General features: G+C 44.9%; 1 protein-coding gene across 3 annotated transcripts in view; it reads left to right on the forward strand.

Annotated features, from left to right (window-relative positions):
- LOC119861436 (BTB/POZ domain-containing protein KCTD8-like) overlaps positions 1–24,824 on the forward strand; it is a 38,251-nt gene extending 13,427 nt beyond the window's left edge. The window contains exons 3-5 of one of the 3 annotated variants that reach the window (XM_043492162.1): positions 2,872–2,997; positions 19,689–19,790; positions 23,674–24,824. In XM_043492162.1, the coding sequence (XP_043348097.1) occupies positions 2,872–2,997; positions 19,689–19,790; positions 23,674–24,191 (746 nt within the window). In that variant the 3' untranslated portion in view covers positions 24,192–24,824. Of the gene's footprint in view, positions 1–2,871; positions 2,998–13,726; positions 17,744–19,688; positions 19,795–23,673 lie in introns of those variants that run through there. The other 2 variants (XM_043492163.1, XM_043492164.1) reach the window with 2 other exon arrangements.
- Positions 24,825–25,645: the final 821 nt, after the last annotated feature.

A 25,645-nucleotide genomic window follows, 5' to 3' on the forward strand; every position in this document is an offset into this window, starting at 1 on the left:
CAGTGAGGGAATGAGGGTGTCGGGGGAAGGAAAGCCCAGGTGGCGGGGCTCCGGCTGTCCCCTTCCACATCCTCACCTCCTAGGTGTGCACGGCCCTGCTGTATGAGCCCCCGCCACCCTGGGCTCAGCCAGAGGTCTTAAAAAAAAGAAAAAAACACAAAGCTCACACCTCTCTTGACACATTCCCGTGCCTCCCTTGGGAGGCCCGCTCCATCATTTGAGAACCACTGCTCTAGTTGGAAAGGCCCAGTTTGTGCCACCTTAACTCACACGGGACCAGATCCTGACTTCAATTAAACTCATGTAAATCAAGAGCAACTTCACTGCAGTTGTTCTTGATTGTCCCCAGTGTAACTGGTCAGGATCTGGGCCATGGAGTAGTACCTTATTACTCAAATAGTCACATTGGGCCTGATTCTCCTTTGCTTTTACACTGCCAATGATTCCAGTAGAGTTGTTCATGATTTAACCCCATGTGAGAAGATAATCAGCGCTACAGATGTCAATGGGATACTCAAGGTGTGAGGCGCTGCTCAAGGCAAATAAGGGTGCTGCTCGCTGGCCCCAAAGGAAAAGACTATAGGATCCAGTTCCCCACTGCCTTGCCCTTTGTGTTGGTGCTGTGCAAAGTGAGTGCATTTGTGGAAACATTTTACACTCTTTCCTAGCACAAACAGCCTGACATTGGACGTTGGTCTCACATGGCTGGAAAATTGAAAAGCCACATTTTAAGTATATATAAAGATTAAGGTGCTTTTCTTGGCTAGATGTTAGCCAGAGAGGAAAAGAATTCTCTCTTGGCCAACAAAATTAACACCATGGCTGTTGAAAGTGAGAGACAGGAGACATTAGCACCCTTTGTTGTACAATTTGTAAATAGTCGTGTTAGTCTGTTGTTCGGGCCCGATATTGTAAAACTTGACCCTTGGTTTAACCTGGAAATGGAGGGGGAAGGAGAAAAGGGAAAGATAAGGAGCAAAATGGTATTTGCAGTGCATTACCTCACTTGTTTAGCACGCTGAGCAATAATGTAAGAGAGCTGACAAAGAGCTCAAACCTAAAAAAAGATCAAAATGGGAAATTAAAACAGCAAGTGAGTAACTGGAATAGCCCTCTTGCCTACAGTGTACAAGAAACTGAGGGAAGACTAGGAGATTGTCAGGCGAGATGCAGACAGCAAGAGGGAGGAGAATTAGGCTAGCAAAGACAGGCTAAATAGCTTAGAAAATGTGTTGCCCAAAACCAGTGCAGACAAAAATAACAATTGCTGAGTAATTTGCTTGTGTGTGTGTGTGTGTGTGTGTGAGAGAGAGAGAGAGAGAGAGAGAGAGAGAGAGAGAGAGAGAGAGAATATATGCAGAGATGAGAATGTAGGAGAGAAAATGTGCACAAAAGTCTGTCTGCCTGTCTGTCCATCACCCCTCTTAACTGACACCAAGCCTCACCCTCCACACCACACCCCCGCATCCATACCAGAGTAGCCCAGAAGTGGAACGCTGTAGCCCATTCTCTAGTGAGAGTGTGTCAGTGCCACACCCCTGGGAGCACACGCTGCTGGGGAGCAGCCCTCAAAGGGTGAAACAATCTCACATAAAGCACAAAGCGATCAATGGAAATGAAACAGCCTGGATTTGGTTCAGCCCGAAGATCCAAAGGGGGCATTTACTGTTACTGTTGGTTTAAGTATCTTGTTACAAATACCATAGTGTGGAAATGCATCCAATGAAGTGAGCTGTAGCTCACGAAAGTTTATGCTCAAATAAAATTGTTAGTCCCTAAGGTGCCACAAGTACTCCTTTTCTTTTTATAGTGTGGAAAATGCACTGTCTGAATGGTTCTACTGGCCCTGTATGGGTAGGGGAGTGGTTATGTTATATCAATCCTATTAAAAAGGAAATATCTATTTAGCTATCTCTTTACAGTATGCAAGGTAGTTTCTAGAAGGGAAGGAAGTGGATGGAGTGGAGAAAGTTTGCTAATTGCATTCTACGATACCCAATTGCACAGAGCTTCTCTGCTCCTGCCAGTATATTTTGGAGCCAGACCAAGTCTTGAGAGCTGGAGATAGGAAGGGAGAGAGAACAGACAAATAGGGCTGGTTGGCAAATTTTTGTCGAAAGAGTTTTCTGTCAGAAAATGTCCATTTCAACAAAACTGAAATGTTTTGTGAAATTGCATCAATTCTGATGAAACTTCATTAAAAAAACCAGAAAATAGTTTGAACATGTTGTCCCATTTTGAAATTTTCTGATGAAAAATTTAGATTTTTCATTTTGAAATGACTTTTCATATTGACATTTACTTTATTTGATGTGTTTTAGGGGGTTGGAATCAAAACAGTGTTTTGAATTCATTGAAATGAAATGTTTGGATTGACTCAAAGTGCCTTTTTTTTCATTACTTCATTTTATGAAAAATTTCAAAATGTTGGCTCTTTGTCCCAAATTGGGACAAAAAAGGATTTTGAAATCTTGACATTTTTCACTGGATGGGAGAGTCTGTTTCCAAACCAGCTCTATGGACAAAGGAAGAGTTGGAAACAGAAAGAAAGAACCAGATCTCTTTAAACTGAAAGAGTATTGTAATGCTCTCCCTGACTGTAGAGTGTATGCTGGGAAATCCTGTGGTGTGATCTTCATGTACTGCCCCAGGGAAGGTACCTTCATGTGGGGATTAATAGGCTTGGAATGTATTGTAGGAGAAGCAGCATCCGATGTTGGCTGTATCCAGGTGGGCAGCAAGACCCTTAGAATGGGAGAGATTTCATAAGACAGTCCCTGCACTCCTGCTACATATGGCCCTTGCCTTCTCTTCCAGTTTTCTGGTCAGGAATCTCACCTTAATCACTCTCTTTGGGTCGGGGCTTTTTAGGTAGCTCCTGCCTCAGCATGGCTGCTCCCCCACCTGCAGAACTCAAGCAGAGCCTTAAAGAGCATCTCTCCTCTTCTTCTGAGCCCACACTGGACCTCGAGGCAGATGAAGCTGCATTATTTCCAGGTGAGAATGTTTGCCAGTCGGGCCCACATGCCATGTGGGGTGGGCACATGGGGTCAAATGCAGGCTCTTTGCAGAATCTCAGAGTCTTGTTGCCACAAGCAGAACAATGAATTCACTTGGCGTCACATTGGCAGCCTTGCTTAGCAGCACCTCTAACACGGACCTGGGTTTTATAAATCATCCAGTTAGCAGGTAGGAATATGATTATTCCTGTTGTGACGGTACTTAAAAGCCTTAACCAGAATCAGGGCCCTGCTGTACTAGGTGCTGTACAAACCCATAGCTCTTGCCTCCGAGCTCAAAGCCTATTGAGCTGAGGTGGAGAGAGGAAGTAGAACTGTTCCCATTTTATAGGTGAGGAACTGCAACACAGAGCGATTAAAGGCCAAGTTTTTAAAGGGATGTAAGTGCCTAAATACTCAGTCACAAGGGGTCTTGAACCCAGCTGTTGTAAATTCCAGTCCAACCCCTTAACCAAGAGATCATTTTTCTGCCCCATGATGGTCTAAGTTTCCAGAGGACTCTTACTTGGCTATGATGCATCCGATGAAGTGAGCTGTAGCTCACGAAAGCTTATGCTCAAATAGATTTGTTAGTCTCTAAGGTGCCACAAGTACTCCTTTTCTTTTTGGCTATGAGTGTCACTTCATCGGGTCCAAATTCCAAAGTCGATACTCAGCAAAACTCCCACTGACCTTCAAGTGAGAGCTTTGCTCAAATAAAGGATGAATAAGAGACGAGTCAGTCAGATCTGTGGTCTTTTTCCTCTATCACCCCACAGGGGGTAACAGTGAGAAAGCCACAACGCTCAGCCCTTCTGGCTCCAGCATTCCAATGAGAGGAAACCTTTTACCATAAGAGGTTCCCTTTCCCACTGCCGACAGCATGGATTCATGTACAATACACTCTCTGTTAAGCCTTTCACTAGTGCTGTCTGCTGCACCTTTTGAGTGATGGTGGATTTTAGCTGTGGTATACAAAGCATTTATGTTGCACTTCAGGGTTGACCAAGGTTTAGTCCGAGAGTTGTAGTTTCCCAGTCCATGTCTGATGTGTGTTGTACAGCACTCAAGTGATTAATAGAACATCTTTGAAGTCCCTTGGCTCTAGAGGTTTCCAAACAGCATAAAACATTTTTAGGGAGGTTCTGGCTACATCAACAACTGAGGAATTGCCTACACAGGGGAGTTAGTGAGGAGTAAGCTAGGCTGTGAATTTAAAGCGTGCTAGCTACTCTGCACTAACACCCTGTGTGGACACTCCTGCTGCTCACTAAAAGCACCCTCCTGTGGTCTAGTTTAATGCACAAGTGTCCACCTGGGGAGGTAATAAAGAGTAACTAGTGCATACTAGCTATTCTGGGCTAATTCCCCATGTAGACAAACCCTGAAAGAATCCTGATCCAGATTCTCAGCTGGTGTAAATTGGCATAAAATCTGTTGACTGCAATGGAGCTACCCCAATTTATACCACTTGAAGTCTGACCCCTGTGCCCAGTAGGTCAGGTCAGTCACGTGACCTAGTTTGGTTGCCAACAGATATCATACAGTGACCACACTTACTTCCTGTTCTATGTGTACGGGAGATATGAGGACTCTCACATGGTCATTACATATTAATTAATGCTAAATACTGATCTTGTAATGGCAACCACTGTATTTTAAAATTGATAACTGTAGATGGAGAATAACATCTGGATTCTAAGGGTGAAAGCCTGACTCCGTTGGAGTCAATGGAAGAACTTCTGTGTACTACATATGGACCAGGATTTCACCCTAAATATCTAATTCTGTATCTAATATCAGTATGCATATAATGATTGTAATATAGCTCTGTCTAGAATATATCTAGGTCTCTTTCTAGATTCTCTCTCTCTAATCTCCTTCTCTCTATCTATCTGAAATATATCTATATCTATTCTTAGATATTTAAAACATATCAATACCTATCTATATGTTTAAATTTAATCATACTATTCCTGATTTAAAATGGCAAATCTGAAACCAAACTTAGATTTTTGTAAAAACCAAGCATTTAAAAACTATAAGAACAACCCAAATATTTGTATTTTAGCTCATTCCAATGTAAGCAGTTTATCTTTTTAAAACACAAACATTGCCTTCTACTGTTTGCACTCTCCATTTTGCAGCATTGTGCTAGCAGGAGCACTTGAAAGTAAAATTGACTGGAAACTGGCTATAATAAAACATGAAACTGACCAGTCTTATTTTCAGTACTCAGACTGAAAGGGAAGGGGGAGGGGGAGAAAAGGCAGGCAGCAAAACTGGATAAAGGTAAATGAATTTTTAAAAAAATATTTTTAAATAATCAAAGGCATTATTTGCAACAGAGAGAAGGATTTTTTAGAAAAATGTATGATTTTTAACCTGTCAGTTAAAATAGACAATATTTATATAGAACCTACACCAAACCAAAATGTGTTTCTAGTAAGTAGTACCATGCTTGGCAGCCTCCAGTGTAATTTTCTGTATTAGAAACTGAATCTTTTCTTTATGATTGTGGTTCAGGCCCTATTCAGTTTCCTCCTAGTGTAATGATGTGTGATCTTCTCTCTTCACCCGTATGTACACATCTGATACCATCTGGACAGAAACAACAATCCAACTAAAATCTGTGGTCCTCTTTCTAGGACTCCTTGTGTCCATCATTGCTCAGGGTGAGGTGATTCCCCTGTCCTGATGACTTGCTACCACTATAGCATTTTTGGTGCTATTGTTTTGTTTCATGGAAGGATTCTGGGCCTGTTATATTGGGGATATGAGGGAGAAACAGAGACACGGCCCAAATATGATCAGCAGAGGTGAGATATGAACTCACAAGAGACATATGGAAAAACTGGAGACAAAGGGGTCTAGCTTATATCTCATCTGTTTCTTTTGGGGACTGAGCAATAAAATGGAGCTAAATGAAGAATTTCCTATTTCCTACAGTTGTGGATGCATGTACACACACTTATACTGCATCGTAGACAATTTCTGGCTGCCAACTCACACATCCTATTTGTTAGGGAATATCTGATTATGCATGCATATGCACACACAATTGGTTAGGCTATCTCTGCCTGTACCTGCACACACCCCAAATGATTTAGGTAACTTCTGTCTGTACCCACACACGCACACACTCTTAGTGCATTAATCTCTCTCTTCCTCTCTCTCTCATTCACTCTTATATATATTCAGATTAATAGACCCACTAAAAAAGAATGCTTGTTACACTGTAGGTGCCCTTGACATGACTTAGAAAATACAGCTAAATGAATACCCATACATAACTAATCTGTTGTATACACATGGTATATTTATGTATGTCATTGATACACACAATACATTGGATGTTGCCGCTGCAGGCTCTCCACATGCATAATGAATTGGCCGCGCTCAGGTATATCAAGAAATCAATTTGCCAGGATGCATGTCATTGGCAATGACCCGAGCAGACTAAGATGAAATGGTGCATGTAGACATGATTGGGTTTCTTCTCTCTGATTATAGATTCATAGATTCATAGATACTAAGGTCAGAAGGGACCACTCTGATCATCTAGTCCGACCTCCTGCACAGCGCAGGCCACAGAATGTCACCCACCACTCCTATGAAAAACCTCACCCATGTCTGAGCTATTGAAGTCCTCAAATCACGGTTCAAAACTTCAAGGAGCAGAGAAGCCTCCCTCCAGTCAACCATGCCCCATGCTACAGAGGAAGGCGAAAAACCTCCAGGGCCTCTCCAATCTGCCCTGGAGGAAAATTCCTTCCCGACCCCAAATATGGCAATCAGCTAAACCCTGAGCATATGGGCAAGATTCACCAGCCAGATACCCAGGAAAGAATTTTCTATAGTAACTCAGATCCCATCCATCTAATATCCCATCTCAGGGGATTTGGCCTATTTACCCTGAATATTTAAAGATCAATTACTTACCAAAATCCCATTATCCCATCATACCATCTCCTCCATAAACTTATCGAGTAGAATCTTAAAACCAGATAGATCTTTTGCCCCCACTGCTTCCCTTGGAAGGTTATTCCAAAACTTCACTCCTCTGATGGTTAGAAACCTTCGTCTGATTTCAAGTCTAAACTTCCTGGTGGCCAGTTTGTACCCATTTGTTCTTGTGTCCACATTGGTGCTGAGCTTAAATAATTCCTCTCCCTCTCCTATATTTATCCCTCTGATATATTTATAGAGAGCAATCATATCTCCCCTTAACCTTCTTTTAGTTAGGCTAAACAAGTCAAGCTCCTTAAGTCTCCTTTCATAAGACAAGTTTTCCATTCCTCGGATCATCCTAGTAGCCCTTCTCTGTACCTGCTCCAGTTTGAATTCATCCTTTTTAAACATGGGAGACCAGAACTGCACACAGTATTCTAGGTGAGGTCTCACCAGTGCCTTGTATAACGGTACTAAAACCTCCTTATCCCTAATTAGATGGCAAATCTCTTAGAAAGGAAAATAGAAAATGATAAAAAATCATCTTGGTCATACACCAACAACCTTTACCTCCTGAAGAATTAACAGCTATTCTCCTAACTTTTGTGTGAACAAAACCCATTTGCTAGAAACTTCAAAAGGGGGGATGAACATGGACCCTATGCAAACCTGCTAGAAATCTGAATAAATATTTGTGGACAGTGTTTATCAGGATTCACCCAGCTCTTCTAAGCTCCTTTGAGGGGAAACAGAAATCCAGTTGGTAAGAATTCGTCCCCAGAGCTTGTAACCCTAGAAAGTATGATGTCCTTACACTGTATTGCACCCAGCACTCAAGAGAGACTGTGAATCCCCCTTTTCCAAAATCAATTCCAAACCATTCCTGATTAATTTTTGAATTTGCAAAGTCTGTTTTCCAGTAATCTTGCTACACCTGATCAGTGAGGCTACCATGAGGATTGGGCTGTCCTTTCACTCACTCACTAACACACACACACGAATAACTCTAGATGCGCTGGGCCAAATTCTGCCTGAATGTCAGGATGAGGGGATTATTGAGGAGAAGAAAGGCAGAGAGACCTAAAATAATCATCCCTTAAAATCTGCCAGTGGCTTCAGCTAGCTAAACAGCATTTCCTAGTATTTGTATCATTCCTCACCCATTCCCAGAGTGAGATTAGGAAATAGTGCAAATATTGATGTAATCTTTATCTAAGGAAGAACTGGTAATGCTTTAAGGGCAACAACAGCTGTGAAGTTATTTGACATTATTAGACTGCAATATGCATTTCTAAGGCATCCGTCCCATCCATGAGCTAGGTGCCATTACATCCATGTATAAGTGTGCCAGAGGCCCTTCAGAGAGTCAACCACTTCTCATCATCTCTCCTGAACTTCTGAGTAGTCAGGTACAAATGGTTTCTTCCAGCGATAATGTTTTTCCAGGGTCATGCCACAGCCTAGAGAAACCCACACACAAAGGGGGGAGTCTCATGAAGCATACCAATGACTTGATCGCTGCTGTGTCCAACCTGTATCTAAGCAGCACTATGCTGGATCTATCGTACACTGTAGATTCTGACCCAGGGAAGAGACTAAGTGGTTATAGAGGTGGGTTGACTTTGAAATTGTCATGCTGGCAGGATTCCTTTTCCTGGAAAATATTTGCCATGTGCTACCCTGCCACCTTGTGCCTGATGTCCCATAAGGGAGCTGAGTAAAGATTTCTGCCTCAGAGACATCTCTGGACTGTCACTGTAGTCATGCCATTTGCACTCCAGTGTCATAGACAGAGACACATACACACTGTGGGCCAGATCCTCTGTTGGTGTAAATCAGCACAGCTCCATTGACTTCTGTGGAGTTACACCATTTTATGCCAGCTGAAGATAGGGCCCTATGATGTCAGTGGATACATAAGGGCAGTGTTCAAGTCCTGAAAAAAGAAATGCTGGGACACACTCCTGGTACTTGCGGGACTATCCACCAGAAGTGCTGGAGCACTGTTACAGCTCCCCCAAAACTGTGCTGGATCGGCATTCTGGAAAGCCTGGCATTCACAATGATTTTGACCCATGTCTTCAATGAAGCTGAACAACTAGAGCAATGACCAAACTTCTTCTTCAACACCCCAGCCACGTCATCCCATCCTAGTCATTTGACTCCAACATTGTGATCTGATGGTTAAAGTTCTTGATTAGGCAAACTACTGGGGACTCCTGTTGCCATCCTGTTGGAATTTTACCTCCCCTAGGCTGGACATATTGTTTGATGCACCCTGAGAGTTCCTCCAAAGAAAATCATCTTTAGCTGATTGCGTGCACACCATTTCTACTCCCTGAAAACAGATGCTGGCGCTCAGATTAATCCTGGTAAATCCCAGCCTCTTGGGAAATCAAAGCACCTGGAAAACAGCAATCATTAAAACTGGTCGCCCTTGAGGGAACTTCAAAGTGGGTTGGCTGCTTGTTCTGGATCTGACTGCACTGGTTCCCCTTTCCATCTCCTTGAAGTTATGATAACAAGGGATGATGCAGATGCTGCTAATCACTAATTACTGGAGTTATCGTGCTGGGTAGAATCTACCATCCACGAGCAGGAACCATCTGAGATAGGACAAGACTTGTGAACTGTACAGAATGGTACTGAACAAGGAGAGTGTTCTTGAATGGGGAAATAGTAAATACAAGCGAACAGAAAAGGGACCGTCCTTCCTGAGCAGAGATGGTTTGTATGCGTGAGTGGTTACACAGGAGCAGGACTTGAGTGGCAGTAATGGGCTATGTTACTATGGTGAAGAAGGAGCACAAGACCTTCCTCCAACCAACAAACTCATGCATTAGTCTCTTCCCTTGCCTAGATAGTTGCCAATGACTGACTCAACTTGCCCCACTAAAACTAAACATCAGAGACACTACAAGTGCAGCACAAGTGCCTCCCATCCATGCCTCAAACCCTGGAGAGAAGAGAAAAGAAGGAAGAAGTTAGGGATTAAAAAGTACCTGGGGATGAACTTGAACTGCATTTAGCCTGGTGATGAACATTAGCAATAGTATTCCATGGAACCTCAGGAGTAATGAGTTCTGATATATAGTGATCGGTGAACCTGCCGAGAGTTTGGCTGCAGCCATGCATATTTCATGGAACCAAGCAGTTCCTGTAACTCAATAAAGCTCAGGGGAGAACATAATCCTAACATCCCGAATGGCAATTTGGGTCTTATATTATTCTCTTGCCCAAGAAAGATGCTGTGAGTAGGGGGGAAAAATCACAGGCACAAATTCCAGCTAACTCTTGTGTTTATTTTCCTGGAAGTTCTCAAGAGAATTTCACTACCTCTAATCACACACTCTTGTTCTGAGAGCCTGCAAGCTAAGCAGGGTTTGGCTAAGTGACCTTTGAAGAACACTAACCAGTAGATGGTACAAGGTGTGGTGTCTGAATCCATTTCTGTCTTTCCCAATTGGCTGAACACCTCACAGTCTCTTTAATGGCTTTACCTCACGACATCTCTGGGAGGTAAGGAAGTACCATTATCCCCATTTTACACCTGGAGAACCAAGGCACAGAGAGATCCAGTGACTTTACTAGAAGTCTGTGTCAGAGGAGGGGCCTGAATCCTAATCCCCAGAGCCCCATGATGTATTCTAACCACTGGCCTATCCTTCCTCTCTTGGTAGGTCTTTGAAGGTTTCTGTCTCAGTCAATGGCATTCTTCATTGAGCCACAAACATGGTGTTGAGTGGCACTGAGTATCTGGAGAGGTCTTTCAGATGACACTTACAACAAATATCATAACCACTTGTAACTCAGTAGAAGTAGAGGTGTTAGATTTGATGGCCTGGACAAATCCTAGATTGGGTATTTATGGTGTTCCTACCTATGCTTCCTTTGTAGATTCATCAGGAAAAGAGTCTTTTCTGTTTCCTCTTCAAACACCTCTTTGGTGCTGCTGCTCACTTTTACAGAGTTGTTGTGGCTAGACACTAGTTGCTGAAGTTATCATCGGCTAGATTCTACCAATCTCCGCAGCAGTGGTTTCACTAAGCCCCATGCATAGTTGATATACCAGTTTTCACAATGTTGTGTAATCCTTTAGGCTATTGTTGAGATCTGACCTGTGGAGTAGGGGTCGTTTGCATATGCAGTTATGACAGTTGCATGCATGATCACCTGTGAGAGGTGCAGGGACTATTTTATAGACATATCTTAATAATTCTAAACATGTAGGGACAGATCCAATTCCCACTAAAGTCAATTGGGAGTCCCTTTGGCTGATTTTCATATGCACCAGATTGGGCTCCGACATAGAATGTTGCAAGTATAAGGGCCACCATCATGCACAAAGCTAGGGATGGCACTGCGGATCTCTAGAGCTAAGACCGTGAGTGTCCATAGCTTGCTCCAGGCTCTGTAACAGAATCACACCCTCTTTGGATCAAACACACAGACCATGGGTTACGTATTGAAGAAGTTTGCCCCAAGCATCTGAGGCCTGCAGGAATTTGAATCCAGACAAGGCGCCACCGGCTGTAACCCAAGAACCCACAGACCTCAAGCCTGTGACACAATTAGCTTAGCATAACTAAGGCCGAGCTTGACACAAATAACTTGGAATAAGGAACTAACTGATAAAAAGACCCTAAGTCACAACCTTAGTATGATAGTAACCGAAACTATTACATGTTGGGAGAAGGTTACATATGGAACCACGAGAATACACTTTTGGAAATGTAGGGCAAATTTAAAGGATGTTGAGCTTATCTGAAACTTACACGTACTAGTTGCAGATATACCATGATAACTAATTGACATAAATGCTAATGAATATGTCATAAATGACCAAGTGACCTATTGAAGTTAGGGCCCCCAATGTTACTGAGGGATGGAATTATGTATCAGGAAAGGAGGTTGAACTCATCATTAAATATCTATAAGGCCTGGTGGGTGTCAGCCTAACCCCGTGGGAAAGGTATACCCAGCCTGTGGGCATTGGGACCCATCAGAACACATTGGCCTGATGATCGCATTGGGATCACTGCGTCTACTTCAGGGTTCCCGCAAGGGATGATGCGAGTAACACAGCAAGTGTCGGACATGCTGTATTGGTGGTCTCCTTTGCTGTATTATGGTGTTTGTAATTCTGTTTTGCTAATAAAGTTGATAACGTTACTATTAGAGACCATGCAGAGGACTGCTTCTCGTGTTCTCCTCAAGGGCCTCATGCTGATGACAACCTCACCACTGCAGCCGATTTGAAGGCAGAATCCTCTCAGACCAATGCATGATAGATGAGGTTAAATCCTCCTTTATAATTAGGGCTACACCAGGGACTTCTAGAGCTGAAAGCATGACCTCTCTACAGGTTGAACTACAGAGACATGTCCGTAGCTGGGACACCTGTGCCGGACTGATATCCTCTGTGGATCGGTGTGACTGGGGTCCCAGTGGGGGCCAGCTGTGGTCACTCAATTAGGGTGAACTGCAAAGAATGGGGAAGACAAACCCCGAAAGCTGGTGGATATTCCAATATTTAGATTTACCAAGCCAGCATAAAACAGCTTCTTTATTACCTTACTGGTTACTCAGAAACCCAAACAACACGGTTCCCTTAAAGTGATCCAGCCTCAGGCTTTCACCCACGTCAAATGTGATGAAAATTTCTGTAAATCTTATTTCATCATATAAAGGAATAGGTTATATCAATCCCAAAGGATCGGATACATTACCTCCCTGGTTATTGAATATTCCAGATCTTACCCAAATACACGCTACAGCCAATTCTTATTAACTAAACTTTATTTAAAAATGAAAGAGAGAATATGGTTAAAAGATCAATATACATACAGACATGAGTTCAGTTCATTTAGGTGCAGATTCATAGCAGAGATGGCGAGCTTTGTAGTTGCAAAGAGTTCTTTTAGAAATAGTTCATAGGTTATAGCCCAATGTCCAAATTCCATATTCAGGGCGTATCAGCATAACTGGGACCTCAGTCTTGCGACTCAAACTTCCCCTGATGAAGCCTAAACAGATCTGAGATGACAGAATCAGGACCCAAGGATCTTTTATACAATTTCATGTCTTTTGACAAGTTGGAGTTCAACAGGTAATTAGCATGACTTTGGAGGAGGTCCATCACCAGTACTTAGCTGTAGAAGTAACATAAAGCAATTTGCTTGTTCCTCCACCATTCACAGATTATTTGCTATACATTTCAAAGAGAGATGAATACAGAGATATCCTGTGTTTACAATTAATTTACATGATAGGATGTTCTTTTGACCTCTGAATTACCAGAATACAGCATAGACAGGGACTGTGGATTACATTGTCCACCCTACTCACGCATATGTAAATACACAAAAACACAGATATTATCTCCCCACATGTCTTTTGAGAATTATTTATTTTGTGATATATTTAATCCTTTCTGGCCATGAGTCACAATCAAGCACAGAAGGACTGTATAACACACTGACCAGGGAATTACACAAGCATTATGAACAGACTCAATCAATGGCACCATCACTCTTTACAGAGCATGGCCAATGAGTTCATTGATGGCCGCTGAGTCTGATGCATGAGTGACAGTCCCATTCACAGTAGGGCACACCCATGTGGTAGCAATGCTATTAATCCAAGCAGCAGATTCTTTCCTCCGCTGATGCCGGTCATCGCAAAGCGTGATCCAGTCCACCTCACTCCATCAACAAGCTGGCTCTGCCAGCCACAGCAGCATTCCGCGCTCCTTTAATCATCCACAGAGATTCCAAAGAATACTAAGTCCTCTTTACAAGCATCCTGAAATCCGTGCAGTGGCTTGCCTCTCTTTCTAAGTCCTTTGCAAGCTTCAGAGTACAGCACACTCTTCGGGATCCTGTAATCCAGCATTCATGTGACATGTCCAAGCCACCTGAGTCTTTTACTAACGTTCCCTTGAATGACATACCAGCATGATTTAACACTTCCGTATTTGTCACCCTATCTGGCAATCTTATTTTATGCAAGCATCTGATATGAAAGATCTTTAGTCTTTTGGTACATTTGGCATAAATCGTCCATGTTTGTGAGCCATATAGAAGAGTGGGCAAAACACGTTTCATAAATACAGCTTTTCACTTTAATTGACAATTTGTTATTGTTCCAGGCTCTGTCTTGCAATTCAACTAGTGAGCCCAGTACCAAGATCTCTATTGCTGGTAATCGTAGAATGAACGTAGCAAAACTGTTCAACAACATCCATCTAAGATGCGGTTTGGAGATGGTTCTGAACAGCCTTGGTACATTAACAGACTATGCAAAGACTAAACTACAAACAGACAAGCCTCATTAGCCGGGATGTTTCCATCTAATTCTTCCCCCACTATAATTCCTCCCCTTCCCCATCCCAGGTATTTTGAAGGCATTTGGACCTAACCATGGAAGCAACCATTGATCCACGTGTCCTCCCTCCACTTCTAGAGCTCAAAGTCCTGAGGGGTGAGTCCAGCAGCCCAGGTTCCAGATGGCTAATTAAAATGCGCCTGATCTCCCCCTAAGCTGACAGCAGCTCCTCTTTGATTTTCATTTCACCTGACGCTGCACGGCCCCAACCTCTCGCTTTGCCATTCCCGAGCGCTGAGCCCACGTTGCATCCCCTGACAGCGAAGGACAAGCTGAGTGGCAGAGGGAAATCAGAATTATGATTTAAACTCAGCAAGGTTAGTTCTTTCAAGGGCTCAGGCTTCTTTCTCCACCCCCCACACCCCACTTCGGTGCAGAAGCTGCAGGAGTTGATCCTGAAAAGCTGCATTAGGAAAAAGGGGACTCAGAGCAATCTGGGAATTCCTGACTTTCAGGTCTGGAGGCCTGTTTGCAGCCTGTCTTGGATCACAGGTGAAGCGAGTTTTTTCTGAAGCTGGTCTCTGTGCACATCACAAACACCCACATGGTGTAGCACCTTATCTCAAGATTAGCAGCATCTGCTCCTCAGGATATGTCTGCACTGCATGCAAAACCCGGGTTCTGACCCAGGTTTGAGCCCAAGCCCTCCTGACCACAGTCTGACTCAGGTCAGCAAGCACTCAGGACCTGGATCCTAGAACCCTGCTAGGGGGGTGGGTCAGAGACCAAGTCCAAGCCCTGTCATTTTGGAGTGTGGATGCCACAGTCCTGAGTCGGAAGGTTTGGGTAGCGTAGCATGGATGCATTAGCACAGCTGTGAGCCTTGGGTCCAGCAATTGAAAGCCTGGATTTACCATGCAGCATGGATTCTCAAGCATAGGGTTAGAAACACCAAGTCCATAAGCCCAGGTCCCACAAATCTGGGTTTACAATGCAGTGTAAGACATACCATGTGAGGGTAGGTCTACGCTGTGATAAAAATCATGCTGCACTGAGTCTCAGAGCCCGGGTCAGCTGACTTGGGCTCGGACTGCAGGGCTATAAAATTGCAGTATGGCGGTCTGGAGCCCGGTCTCTGATCCTCCCCCCTTGTGGGGTCGCAAAGCCCAGCTCCAGCCCTAGTCCAAACATCTACACTGCAATTTCATAGCCCCATAAGCCTGAGTCAGCTGACCCAGGCCAGCCACAGCCATGCCGCAGGTCTTTCATTTGCAATGTAAACCCAACCTGAGGGACCCAGGACTGGACTAGCAAGGGCTGTTGCAGGTCAGGACTCATTGACATTGGCAGAACTCTTGGGGAGGAACCGGATACTAGAATAGCAAGGGGACTGTAAGTCAGGAGGGAGGCACATTGGCAGAGCTGTGTGAGTGCCTGGGATTGGAACAGCACTGGGTGCTGCAGGTCAGGAGTGAGGTGCATTGGCACAGCGGCAAACTTGAGTAGTAATTGCTAGCCGTAAACTGGTTCAAAACTACAGGTTCTCTGTTTGATTAACCTGGTGCAGGCACTCTGGTGGCACAGATGGGTTGCCATGGCAGTTAATCCAGCTGCAGTGTTGACTACGTTGCAGATTTAACAAACAGCCTTTGCTGGCACAGCCAGCCTTAGTGAGCAGGGAGATGCTCAGAGGCTGTGGGTTGGAGATGCAAATTTACACAAAGTCTTGCTCGTCCCTGATGGTGTTTCAGGGACCAAAGCCATGCAGAAACAGCAGCACAGGTTGAATTTCCTGTCTGCAGTCTGGACAAGTGCAGGAGCTGAGATTCATATGTTTCAGGAGCTGCCCAGGTGACACAATCATTCTGCATCAGCACCATTTGTCACCTGGAATAAACATTTGTGGTGTGACCAGAGTGGCCTCTTGGATCACATTAACTACCTTGAGTTCACTGGCAATCAGCTCACGTGAGGTAAAACCTCTTTGTCGGTGTAGCCCGAGTGATCCTGGTGGAAAGCTTTGCCAGTGACACGCGGTGGTGGTAACCATCACAAGGTCAACGCACAGCATTGTCCATCATAGCACACCTACTGCTGCTCTAGCTCTCCATTCAGGCTCCCTCCTGACTGTGGGCAGGGAGTCCCTCTAGCCAGGAGCCTGTGACTAGAGCCCTGGCCTGGGCCGTCTTCAGAGAGTGGTTTTGGTTGAGATGAAGGAGAGGACACCCTTGGAGATCATGGTTGAGATGGAGAGGCCTGGCCTGGTGTCCTTTGGCTGAGATGAAGAAAAAAACATCTTGGCCCCCGATTTGTGGGAAGCTTTGCTCTCTCTGACATAAAAGAGGGAAAGGGGGCACCAATGTAAACAAACCATGCTTGGAGGTTGGCAGAGTCCCTGAGCCTACCAAAGCGTAAAAGTGCCAGGCTGGTTATGAAGGTAGAACCTGAATTAGCTGCTTCTTCCCCATCCCACACAGACTCCTGGGTCTCTTTATGGTAGTTTCTTGGGAAGCCGCATTATTGCTCCTGTTAACACAGTGCTGGGTTCAGCGTCCTCTTTGCTTTTCTGACATCCCTGAAGGCCTTGCTCCGGCACAACCAACCCACTGAGTTAGATCCGTGGGATGTGCCTGTCATGACATGGCATCACCACATGGTGGCAGCCCCCTTAGCGTTTCCGGACACTGCCAATGCCCTCTAAACACAGGAGAGTCAAACCCAGTCTCCTCACCTCTTGGCAATGAGCAGAGGTCACTGCCCACCAGGGCTGGGTCTCCATGAGGGGGCAATTAAAGCAGGATTCTTCATTTTAGGCAGCTCTTGACTTGGAAAGAATGTAGATGCATCAGGGAGTCAGAATCCTCATGGAAGCCCAGGGCTGATTTCAGCCAGCTGGGGTGGAATGGAGTTGGCTCAGCTGCCTCACTTGGAAGGGAGATCGTGGACTCTGGAGTAGAGGAAAGACAGAGATCCACCTGGGGGAGCTGCCTCGGCCTGCCGTGGGGCTGGCTCCACTTACACCCTGCTCATTGCTGTGCATTGTTCAGCTTCATTCCTAGGTGCTGGGACCCTGCAGAGAGAGCGGCGAGGCCATTGCTGGCTTCCTCCCAAGAGGAATGTTCCCCCACCTTCTTCTTCTATTCCAAAATGTTTGCAGAGTGCATTGACAGTCCGAGGAGGTGTTAGAGACTTTGGATTCCTTCCCGGATCTTGGATGATGTGAAACACAGTGGAGCTGGAGGCATCAGACAAAGGAGTGCGCTGAATATTCTAACAGTGCCGGGGGGCCCGGTGCTCCCAGCCCATGTTAAATTAATTTTGGGAGTAAATGCTGACCAAAGAGATCCAAGGGCTGGGATATGCATGCATGGCTCCTGCTCCAAACTCCAAACATAACTGAAGCAGGGAGCACGTTAATAGCACCCAGCAAGATTCTGACAAACAGAATGGTGCAGAAGAACTACTTGGTAAATATCACTTCCGCACTCTACTTTACTCACTGAAACAGACAGAAGAGCAAGGCAAGGAGCAAAGGCTTAAGAAAAGTGAGGGATAAAAAATTCAGGAGAAAAAACCTGGGACTTTTTCCTGACAGAGCAGCTGGCCCAGGAGGTGTGTCTAGGAGCAGGTTAGCTAGTGCTATTTATTGTTTGTACTGCGATAATGGCTTGAGCTCCCAGCTGAGATCAAGGCCCCGTGGTGCCAGGTGCTGAACAAACACATAGTAAGAAACAGCCCCTGCCCCAAAGAACTTACAGTCTACATAGCCAAGACAGACACAGAGCGCAAGGAGAAACTGAGGCGCAGAGCGAGGATGTGACTTGCTCAAGGTCACCCAGCAGGTCAGGGGCCCAGATAGGTCATGGAAGGAATAAGAGCTGAGGTGGAACCTGTCCCAAAATCTGGATGGGGGGTTGATCTCAGGGTTAGTCCAGGCTAATCTCTGTGTTTCAGGACTCGCTGAAATGCAGAAGGGATCTGAACTCTCATCCTTCACAGCAAGCACCAAGCTCTAACTGATGGGGTTGATGAGTTGATTATCCCACAGTTGCCCACTTCTGGGTTTCTAGCACCTTTCATGCAAGCATCTGGCCACTGATGGAGACAGAATACTGGGCTGGATGGGCCACGGGTTCACCTTGTATGGCAATTCCTACATTCTGTGATAGAGAGAGTCCGTAAAGCACAGAGACACCAGCCTGGATGGCTCAAATGATCTCCCCTGGTCTGCATAGCTAGGAGTTCATTTCCTTTGGGATCAGTTCTGGACAGAACAGTCTCTGTGCCCCATGGCCTTACTGGATGTTACACTCAGAGGACACACACGTGAACCTTGGGCAGGGTGTTTGCAGGGGAGGTGGGCATGTGGACAGCAGTGGCTGAGGACAGCAAAGACCCACTGAGATCTGCACTGCTAGCGGAGTGCAGATAATTACAGCCATTAGCATAAGGGCCCTGCTGGATGGGCTAAGCGAGGACATGCCCTCAGTAAAGGGATAAAAACAGGCTAAGCTGATATCTATGTGCTATTACTGAGCTAAGGCATTTCCAAGGGCCAGTTATTAGCATCTGCCAGCTTCTAAATGCAAAGCCACTCGGGCACCCGGAGATGGCATCATTTTCCTCACGCTGAGGACATCCTTATGTGCAGCCTGTGCAGTGCAAACCAAGAGGCGGCTCCTCCATGGAGCGTAAATCACCCAAGTCAGTGGAGTGGTGTTGATTACACCAGCTGAGGATCTAGCCCTGAGCATGCACGTATATGTATGTGCATATACAGTTATGTAAGAGAGGCTTGTGCAGCAGGGCTGGGTACTACACTGTGGCGTTTGCTGCAGTATGTTGCAAAGCGCCTTCCAAGCCATTTTAACACTGAGTTGCACCCTGTTCAGGAAATATAGCTCTGGTGTGGGGTTTTCTGGGATTTAGGAACACAGGTCCTATTGAAAGTTAATGGGACTTGTTCTCCTAATTCCTTTAGGTGCTTTAGAAGATCTCCCCTCACCACATAGCAAAGCAATGGCATTCACCAGGATCAGTGTATGCTCGTCTCATTCCAAATGCACCCCTCCGGAGACCTGCTCCTAAACCCCCTAATTTCCCTCTGGGCTTTCTAGAAGTAGGGTTATTCTGCATCCAGTCTAATCCAAAAGGACAAAGCAAAGCCGGAGACAGAGAGAGCTACAGGAGCAATGGTCAGTATTGCAGAGAGTTCACAGTTTGTCCATACTGATGCCTCTGACTCAGGACTGAGGTACGTGGGCAGAGCTGGGTGTGGGCCCAGAGCTGGCCTGCATTATACCTTGCTTTGCTCAGGGATACCCTGCACTTTAATGACCCTCCCATCTTTTAAGTGCACAGTCACCTGTCCTGATTGCTGATGTTCTATTTGTTATGGATTGTTCTCCCCAGGCTCTGGAGTCAGTGACAGACCCGCAGACAGGCACAGATGTGAGGCGGAGCTCAGCACAGGAGCAGGTGGTTCCAGACAAGATGGGGTTCACAAGCCTGAAGGCTGGTATCTGATGTGCCTTTATTTGCAGCTCACCCACCCCACAGCACGCAGGCAGAGTTACCTAGTGGATAGAGCATGGAAGTGGGACTCAGGGGTTCTAGTCCTGACTTAGCCACTGCCCTGCTGGGTCACCTTGAGCAAGTCACAGCCTTGCTCCAAGCCTCAGTTTCCCCATCTGTAAAATGGGGATATGATACTGACCTTTGTAAATTGCTTTGAGATCTGTCAGTGTTATTCAAAAAATTCCACTTTGGGGAACAAAAATTCCCTCCATGTGACTCAACTGATCTAAAATTGGCAATGCAGAATGATAACAGAAATGGAAAAACAAACAAAAATATTTAACAGGCTACTTCCCCCCCCCCCTTAAAAGCTTCTACTGAAAATATTTGGAATAAGGGATTTGAGAAAGAAAAAAAAGTTTTTGCAAAAAATTCTCATTTTGAGAAATGGTCAAATTTCCACCAAAAAAATAAAAATAAAAAAAATAAAGGTTTTGTTTGAAAGTTATAAACCAGCTGTAGTTGTTTGCACTTCAGCTATAACTCAGAATCAGACCAAGGAATTGTGATCTTATATCAGTAGTTTTCAATCTTTTTTCATTTGCGGACCCCTCAAAAATTTTGAATGGAAATGTGCACCCCTTTGGAAATCTTAGACATAGTCTCCAGACCCCAGGTTGAAAAACACTGATCTAGATGAAGTTACTATATGTGGGTGTATAACTTGTTGAAAAAAAAAACATACTCAAAGAGTAGCTATCAATGGTTTGATAGGAGGACATATCTAGTGGGGTCCCACGGGGTCACTCCTTGGTCAAGTACTAGTCAATAATTTCATTAATGACTTAGATAATGGGGTGGAAAGTACACTTATAAAATTTTGGAATGATACCAAGCTTGGAGGGTTGCAAGCGCTTTGGAGGACAGGATTAGAATTGACAACAACCTAGACAAACTGGAGAATTGGTCTGAAATCAAGAAGATGAAATTCAGTAAAGATACACTTAGGAAGGAAACTCAAATGCACAACTACAAAATGGGGAATAGCTGGGTAGGTGGTAGTATGGAAGAAAAGGATGTGGGGGTTATAGTGGATCACAAATTGAATATGAGTCCACAACATGATGCTGTTGCAAAAAAGGGCAATGTAATTCTAGCATGTATTAATAGGAGTGTCATATGTAGGACATGGGAGGTAATTATCCCACTCTACTTGGCACTGGTGAGGCCTCAGCTGGAGCACTGTGTCCAGTGTTGGGCACCACAGTTTAAAAAAATGTGGACAAATTGGAGAGAGTACAGAGGAAAACAATAAAAATAACAAATGGTTAAAAAATGTGTCCTCTGAGGAAAGATTGAAAGACCTGGACATCTTTAGTATAGAGAAGAAAAGAGAAGACTGAGGGGGGACCTGATCACAGTCTTCAAATATGTTAAGGGCTATTATAAAGATGACAGCGATCATTTGTTCTCTGTGCCTACTGATGGTAGGACAGGAAGTGATTGATTTAGTTTAAAGCAAGGGGGAGAGTTAGGTTAGATATTAGGAAAAAGTTTCTAACTCTAAGCATTGGAACAGGTGACACAAGGAGCTTGTGGAATCCCCATCATTAGAGGTTTTTAAGAACAGGGTAGACAAACGCCTGCCGGGGATGGTCTAGGTAATACTTTATCCCACCGTAGAATGAGGGGATGGGCTAGGTGATCTCTTGAGGTCCCTTCCAGCCCTATATTGCTATTATAACAATATGTGGCTAGAGAGAGACGTTGCCCTGCATACAATGCTCAGCTCACTGGTCTTAATAATCCCCTAACTATTTTATCATTTGAGATGATCATATGGTAGCAGCTTCTCGTATCAGTGATATTTCATGCATGCCCCAGCATGCAGTTGGACTAGATGCATGCTGGGAAAATGTTTCCTTATGCAAAATGAGTTACCCACTGAGTTTTTTCTACCCATAAGAGAACCTCAGGGAGGGCACTGTCATGATAACCTGAAGTCTGCAGCCGTTAGATGCATTTAAGAAATTAGCCCTATAATCTCTGTGCATTGCTGGGCACAGGGATCAGTAAAAGACCCACTCCCTTGGGTTCTGCTGTGGCTCCATATGCTGCTTTTCACTAACTCAGGGCAAGGGGATAGGGCTGAACTTGCTAAATGGTTTAGTATCAGTTTCCATTAAAGTTCCTTATTGCATGATTTGTTCCTGTGGCTAGAAATTGAAACATAGTGGCTGTTTCCAATACAGAGTCACTGCTTGTTTCCCACTAATGCTAACATACAGAGATGCACTGTGACTGTTTCAGAACTCAACTCAGAAGCTAGAAATGTAGGAAGCTGTGCAACTTATTCTTCACTTTCCAATTTCCATTCATCTTGGTTTCATGATTGAGTCATCCCAAAGCTCAGCCTGAAATCCTCTGAAACCAGCGAGCTTTTCACAATTTCTACCCCAACCCACAGATCAGCCCCCAGGCTTGGCCAAAGTTTAGCCCTAGGCTTGCTGAATGATTCACGAACGCAGCCCCATGTGTAGCAAAAAGCCTGTTTCAAAGCAAGAGCTGAGCCGAGCTCTACACATTATGCTGAATATTGTTACCTCTTTTTGACCCAAGCAGCTAGTCGAAGTTTGGGGCCCTGGGGACATTCCAGTTGGAAATAGAAGTTGAGGGCATCTGGTATTTTCTTTGATGCAGTCTTGTTTATTTACAAAGAATGTACAAAGTCCTGTGTCTCTGAATGCAGAAGGAACCAAGAACAAAGGAGCAGTTCCTTGGCTTACAGCCCCCAAGATTCGTTAGTCAACACCAAACCCAAAGCTCTCACTCTAGCTTCTTCCAGCGTCACACTGTGCTTACAGATTCCTGCTTGGCTTTATTAACTCGCCTCAATCCCTCTCTCTGTTCTTGCCTGATCTCAGTTTCTGTGTGATCTCTCTTCCCCCACATACCCCTGTCCAAAACAATACTCAGCCAAAATCTCCTGGGTGAGTTCACCCACACCTTTTGTCTTAAGTGGGGGTTTATGCTTACAGTTATGTTAATTGAAGGGTGAGTACTCCCCTATCAATCTCAAGGGCGTTTTAACTCAACCCATAACAATTTTCACTCAACTCCTAACAACGGCAGAGTTCAGTGTCCAAATCCTTTGAAACCAATGAGCTTTACAAAATTTCCACCCAAACCCATAGATCAGCCTCCAGGTTTACCCAGCATTTATTCCCAGGCTTGCTGAATGATTCATGAACACGGCCCAACGGGTAACCAAATTCCTGTTTCAAAGCAAGAGCTGAGCCCAGCTCTACACACCATGCTGAATATGTCCCATCTTGTGGGGTTTGACCACGGGCTGTAGAAAATGAAAAACAGCCAAGCATTTGTATGGGGCTCTATTACCGACTGAATCTCCTCTCCCAGCAAGGATTATGGGTGAAACCCTGTCCTCACTGAGGTAAATGCGAGTTTTGTCAGTTGGGTCTGGATTTCATGCTAGAGCCCCTACTTTGTTGTGTTTGGCCTACAGCAGTGGTTTCATAGCTGTGATCCATGGAGATTGAGGGGCATGTGGATTGGTCTCTTCCTGTGCGCAGTTGAGAGAAATGGTGGAGGTGGGGTGAACTGAGAAGCCAAAGGAAATGGTTAAATAAAGGATAAAATGCCGTGCATTGAAAACAGATAGCAATACATCAGCACTTTCCTCGCACTCCCTTCCCCTCAGAGCAGTAGCTGAAGAAATGGCAGCAAAACAGCTAAACTCTGCACTGGCTTCTGGAGCCTCCACTGAACTCAGGGGGCACCAAATTTGGCCCATAATGTTGAATGTGCCCTTATGGGAGCCACCTATCCCTAACGTTGGTCTCTGATTTTTCCCCTCCAGTGCCAGCAGCAGACAGTGCCCCAGAGGTGACAGAAGAGCCAAACCCAACCCTGGAGACACACAAGGACTCAGCAGGCATGGACAGCAGCTATGACTTTTCAACCTCCAGTTTGGACAGCCATTGTGAACCTGACCTGGCTCTGGCCCCTGGAGACAGTCTCCCTGACAAAGGTCCCCAGTTGGAGTCTGGTGACCCCAGCTCCACAGCCTCCTTGCCCTGGCTGCAGTTACCGGAGGAATGTCCGCCTCAGCCTAGCACCCTGGATTTCTCCAACTCCCTCAAATTCCTGGAGGAAGTGAAGCAGACGGGCCAGAAGAGGAATAGTGACCACTCGAACATCCAGGAGAACGGGGTGGAGAGATGCCCCGAGGCATCTTCCGTCAGCGAGGAGAGGAGGGCACTGGAGTCGGAGCTGGGGAAGTGCATCGAAGACTTCAAGAAGATCAAGATCCCCATCTCCTTCCCCAACAAGAAGCGGCAGTGGCAAAGCGAACTACTGAAAAAATACCATGTCTGAGGGAAGGGACTGGGACTGAAGCCTCCCACCACCCAGGACTGACTGGCTTCCAAAGCCACAAGAGGCACCTTCCCCTGCATCCTGTCCATGATGGGTCAGCCTGCCATGTACTGGGTGTCCCCGGCCCCTATTGATGACCAGGAGCAGCTCAGCATCTTGCAGGCTTGAGCCCTCTTTGAAGAGGGACTTAAGAGAGCCTCTTACTTTAAACCAGTTATTTGGTGACACTGGGACTAACTGATTTACATCCTGTCTGACTTCATTGACTTTACCCAGGTCACTCAGGGGTTGTTGACAACAGGGTTTTGTCCATGTATTCAAAACAAAGAGCAGTGTTTTTTTGGTCAATGGGTCATTCCAGAAATTGGTGCTCCACAGGCAGAGATTATAAAACTACAGTCTGCTTGTTCCCAGGGCAGTCAAGGGTGAAATGTGCATGAAAGGAGCTGTACAAATCCTAGAAGTGAAAATATTTGAATGAGTCAGGATGGGAAGGAGGAAACTGAGACTGCTTTGTGTTGTGTCTGTGGGGACAAACCTACGCCCAAGCAGTATGGACATTCCTGCCTTTATGACAGCATGACTGTTATCGGAGCTCCTGGGGTTAATAAATGTAGCCGATGATTAACCTAATTCCAGTCCCTTACCAGCTTTTTTTTCTTTTCAAAATGATTGGGTATTAGGGCTGAGCTATTCAAAGCTGCGCAAGGGATTTAGACACATCGTTCTTGTTGATGTGAATGGCAACTGTGCATCTAAATCCCCTAGATGCAGCTGGACTGTTCAGAAATTTTCCATCTAAAATTATTTTCAACAGAAAATTGCATTATTGACTAAACAAATGTTTTTGCAAAAAGCCTCTGCTTTCCGTGGAGTTTATTTATGTTTTCGGTCAAAGAACTAAGTGCTTGAAAACTGAAAAGTTTTTTGCTTTTTTGGTTAAAAATTGAAATTCTTTGATTTGGAAATTCCACCTGGGTGCTTCATGAGAGTTGTAATTGGGGTTGCCTCATGTTCTCGTTCTCTACTATGGGCTGGGCTCCCTTACCAGACTATTTCTCCCATGATGCACCATGTTCATAGAAATCCTGCAGTATACCACTTCCTTTCACCCCGAGGGAAGACCGTGGTGCATCATTGGAAGTGTAGTTCAACAAAGGTCCCAGCCTATAGAGGAGAAGAGGAGCATGAAGCACCTGGACTACAACTCCCATGAGACACCATGGCAGCAATCCCAACTGAAATATTTCAGATTTGGACCTAAGTATTTTGGTTTTGAATTTTTTGATAAGTTTAAATTTTCAATGCCTAAAAAACCCAAAGTTCTGACCAGCTCTAGATTCGGCTTTGAGAACCTCAGCCCAGATCTATAAATAAGACCAGAGTGAATGGAAAATTAAAATTGGCTACTGAATGGTATGTGTATCTGATATAAATCAACAGCGCACGAAGAG

This window comes from Dermochelys coriacea, chromosome 9 (assembly GCF_009764565.3).
Source record: "Dermochelys coriacea isolate rDerCor1 chromosome 9, rDerCor1.pri.v4, whole genome shotgun sequence".
Taxonomy (NCBI): Eukaryota; Metazoa; Chordata; order Testudines; family Dermochelyidae; genus Dermochelys; species Dermochelys coriacea.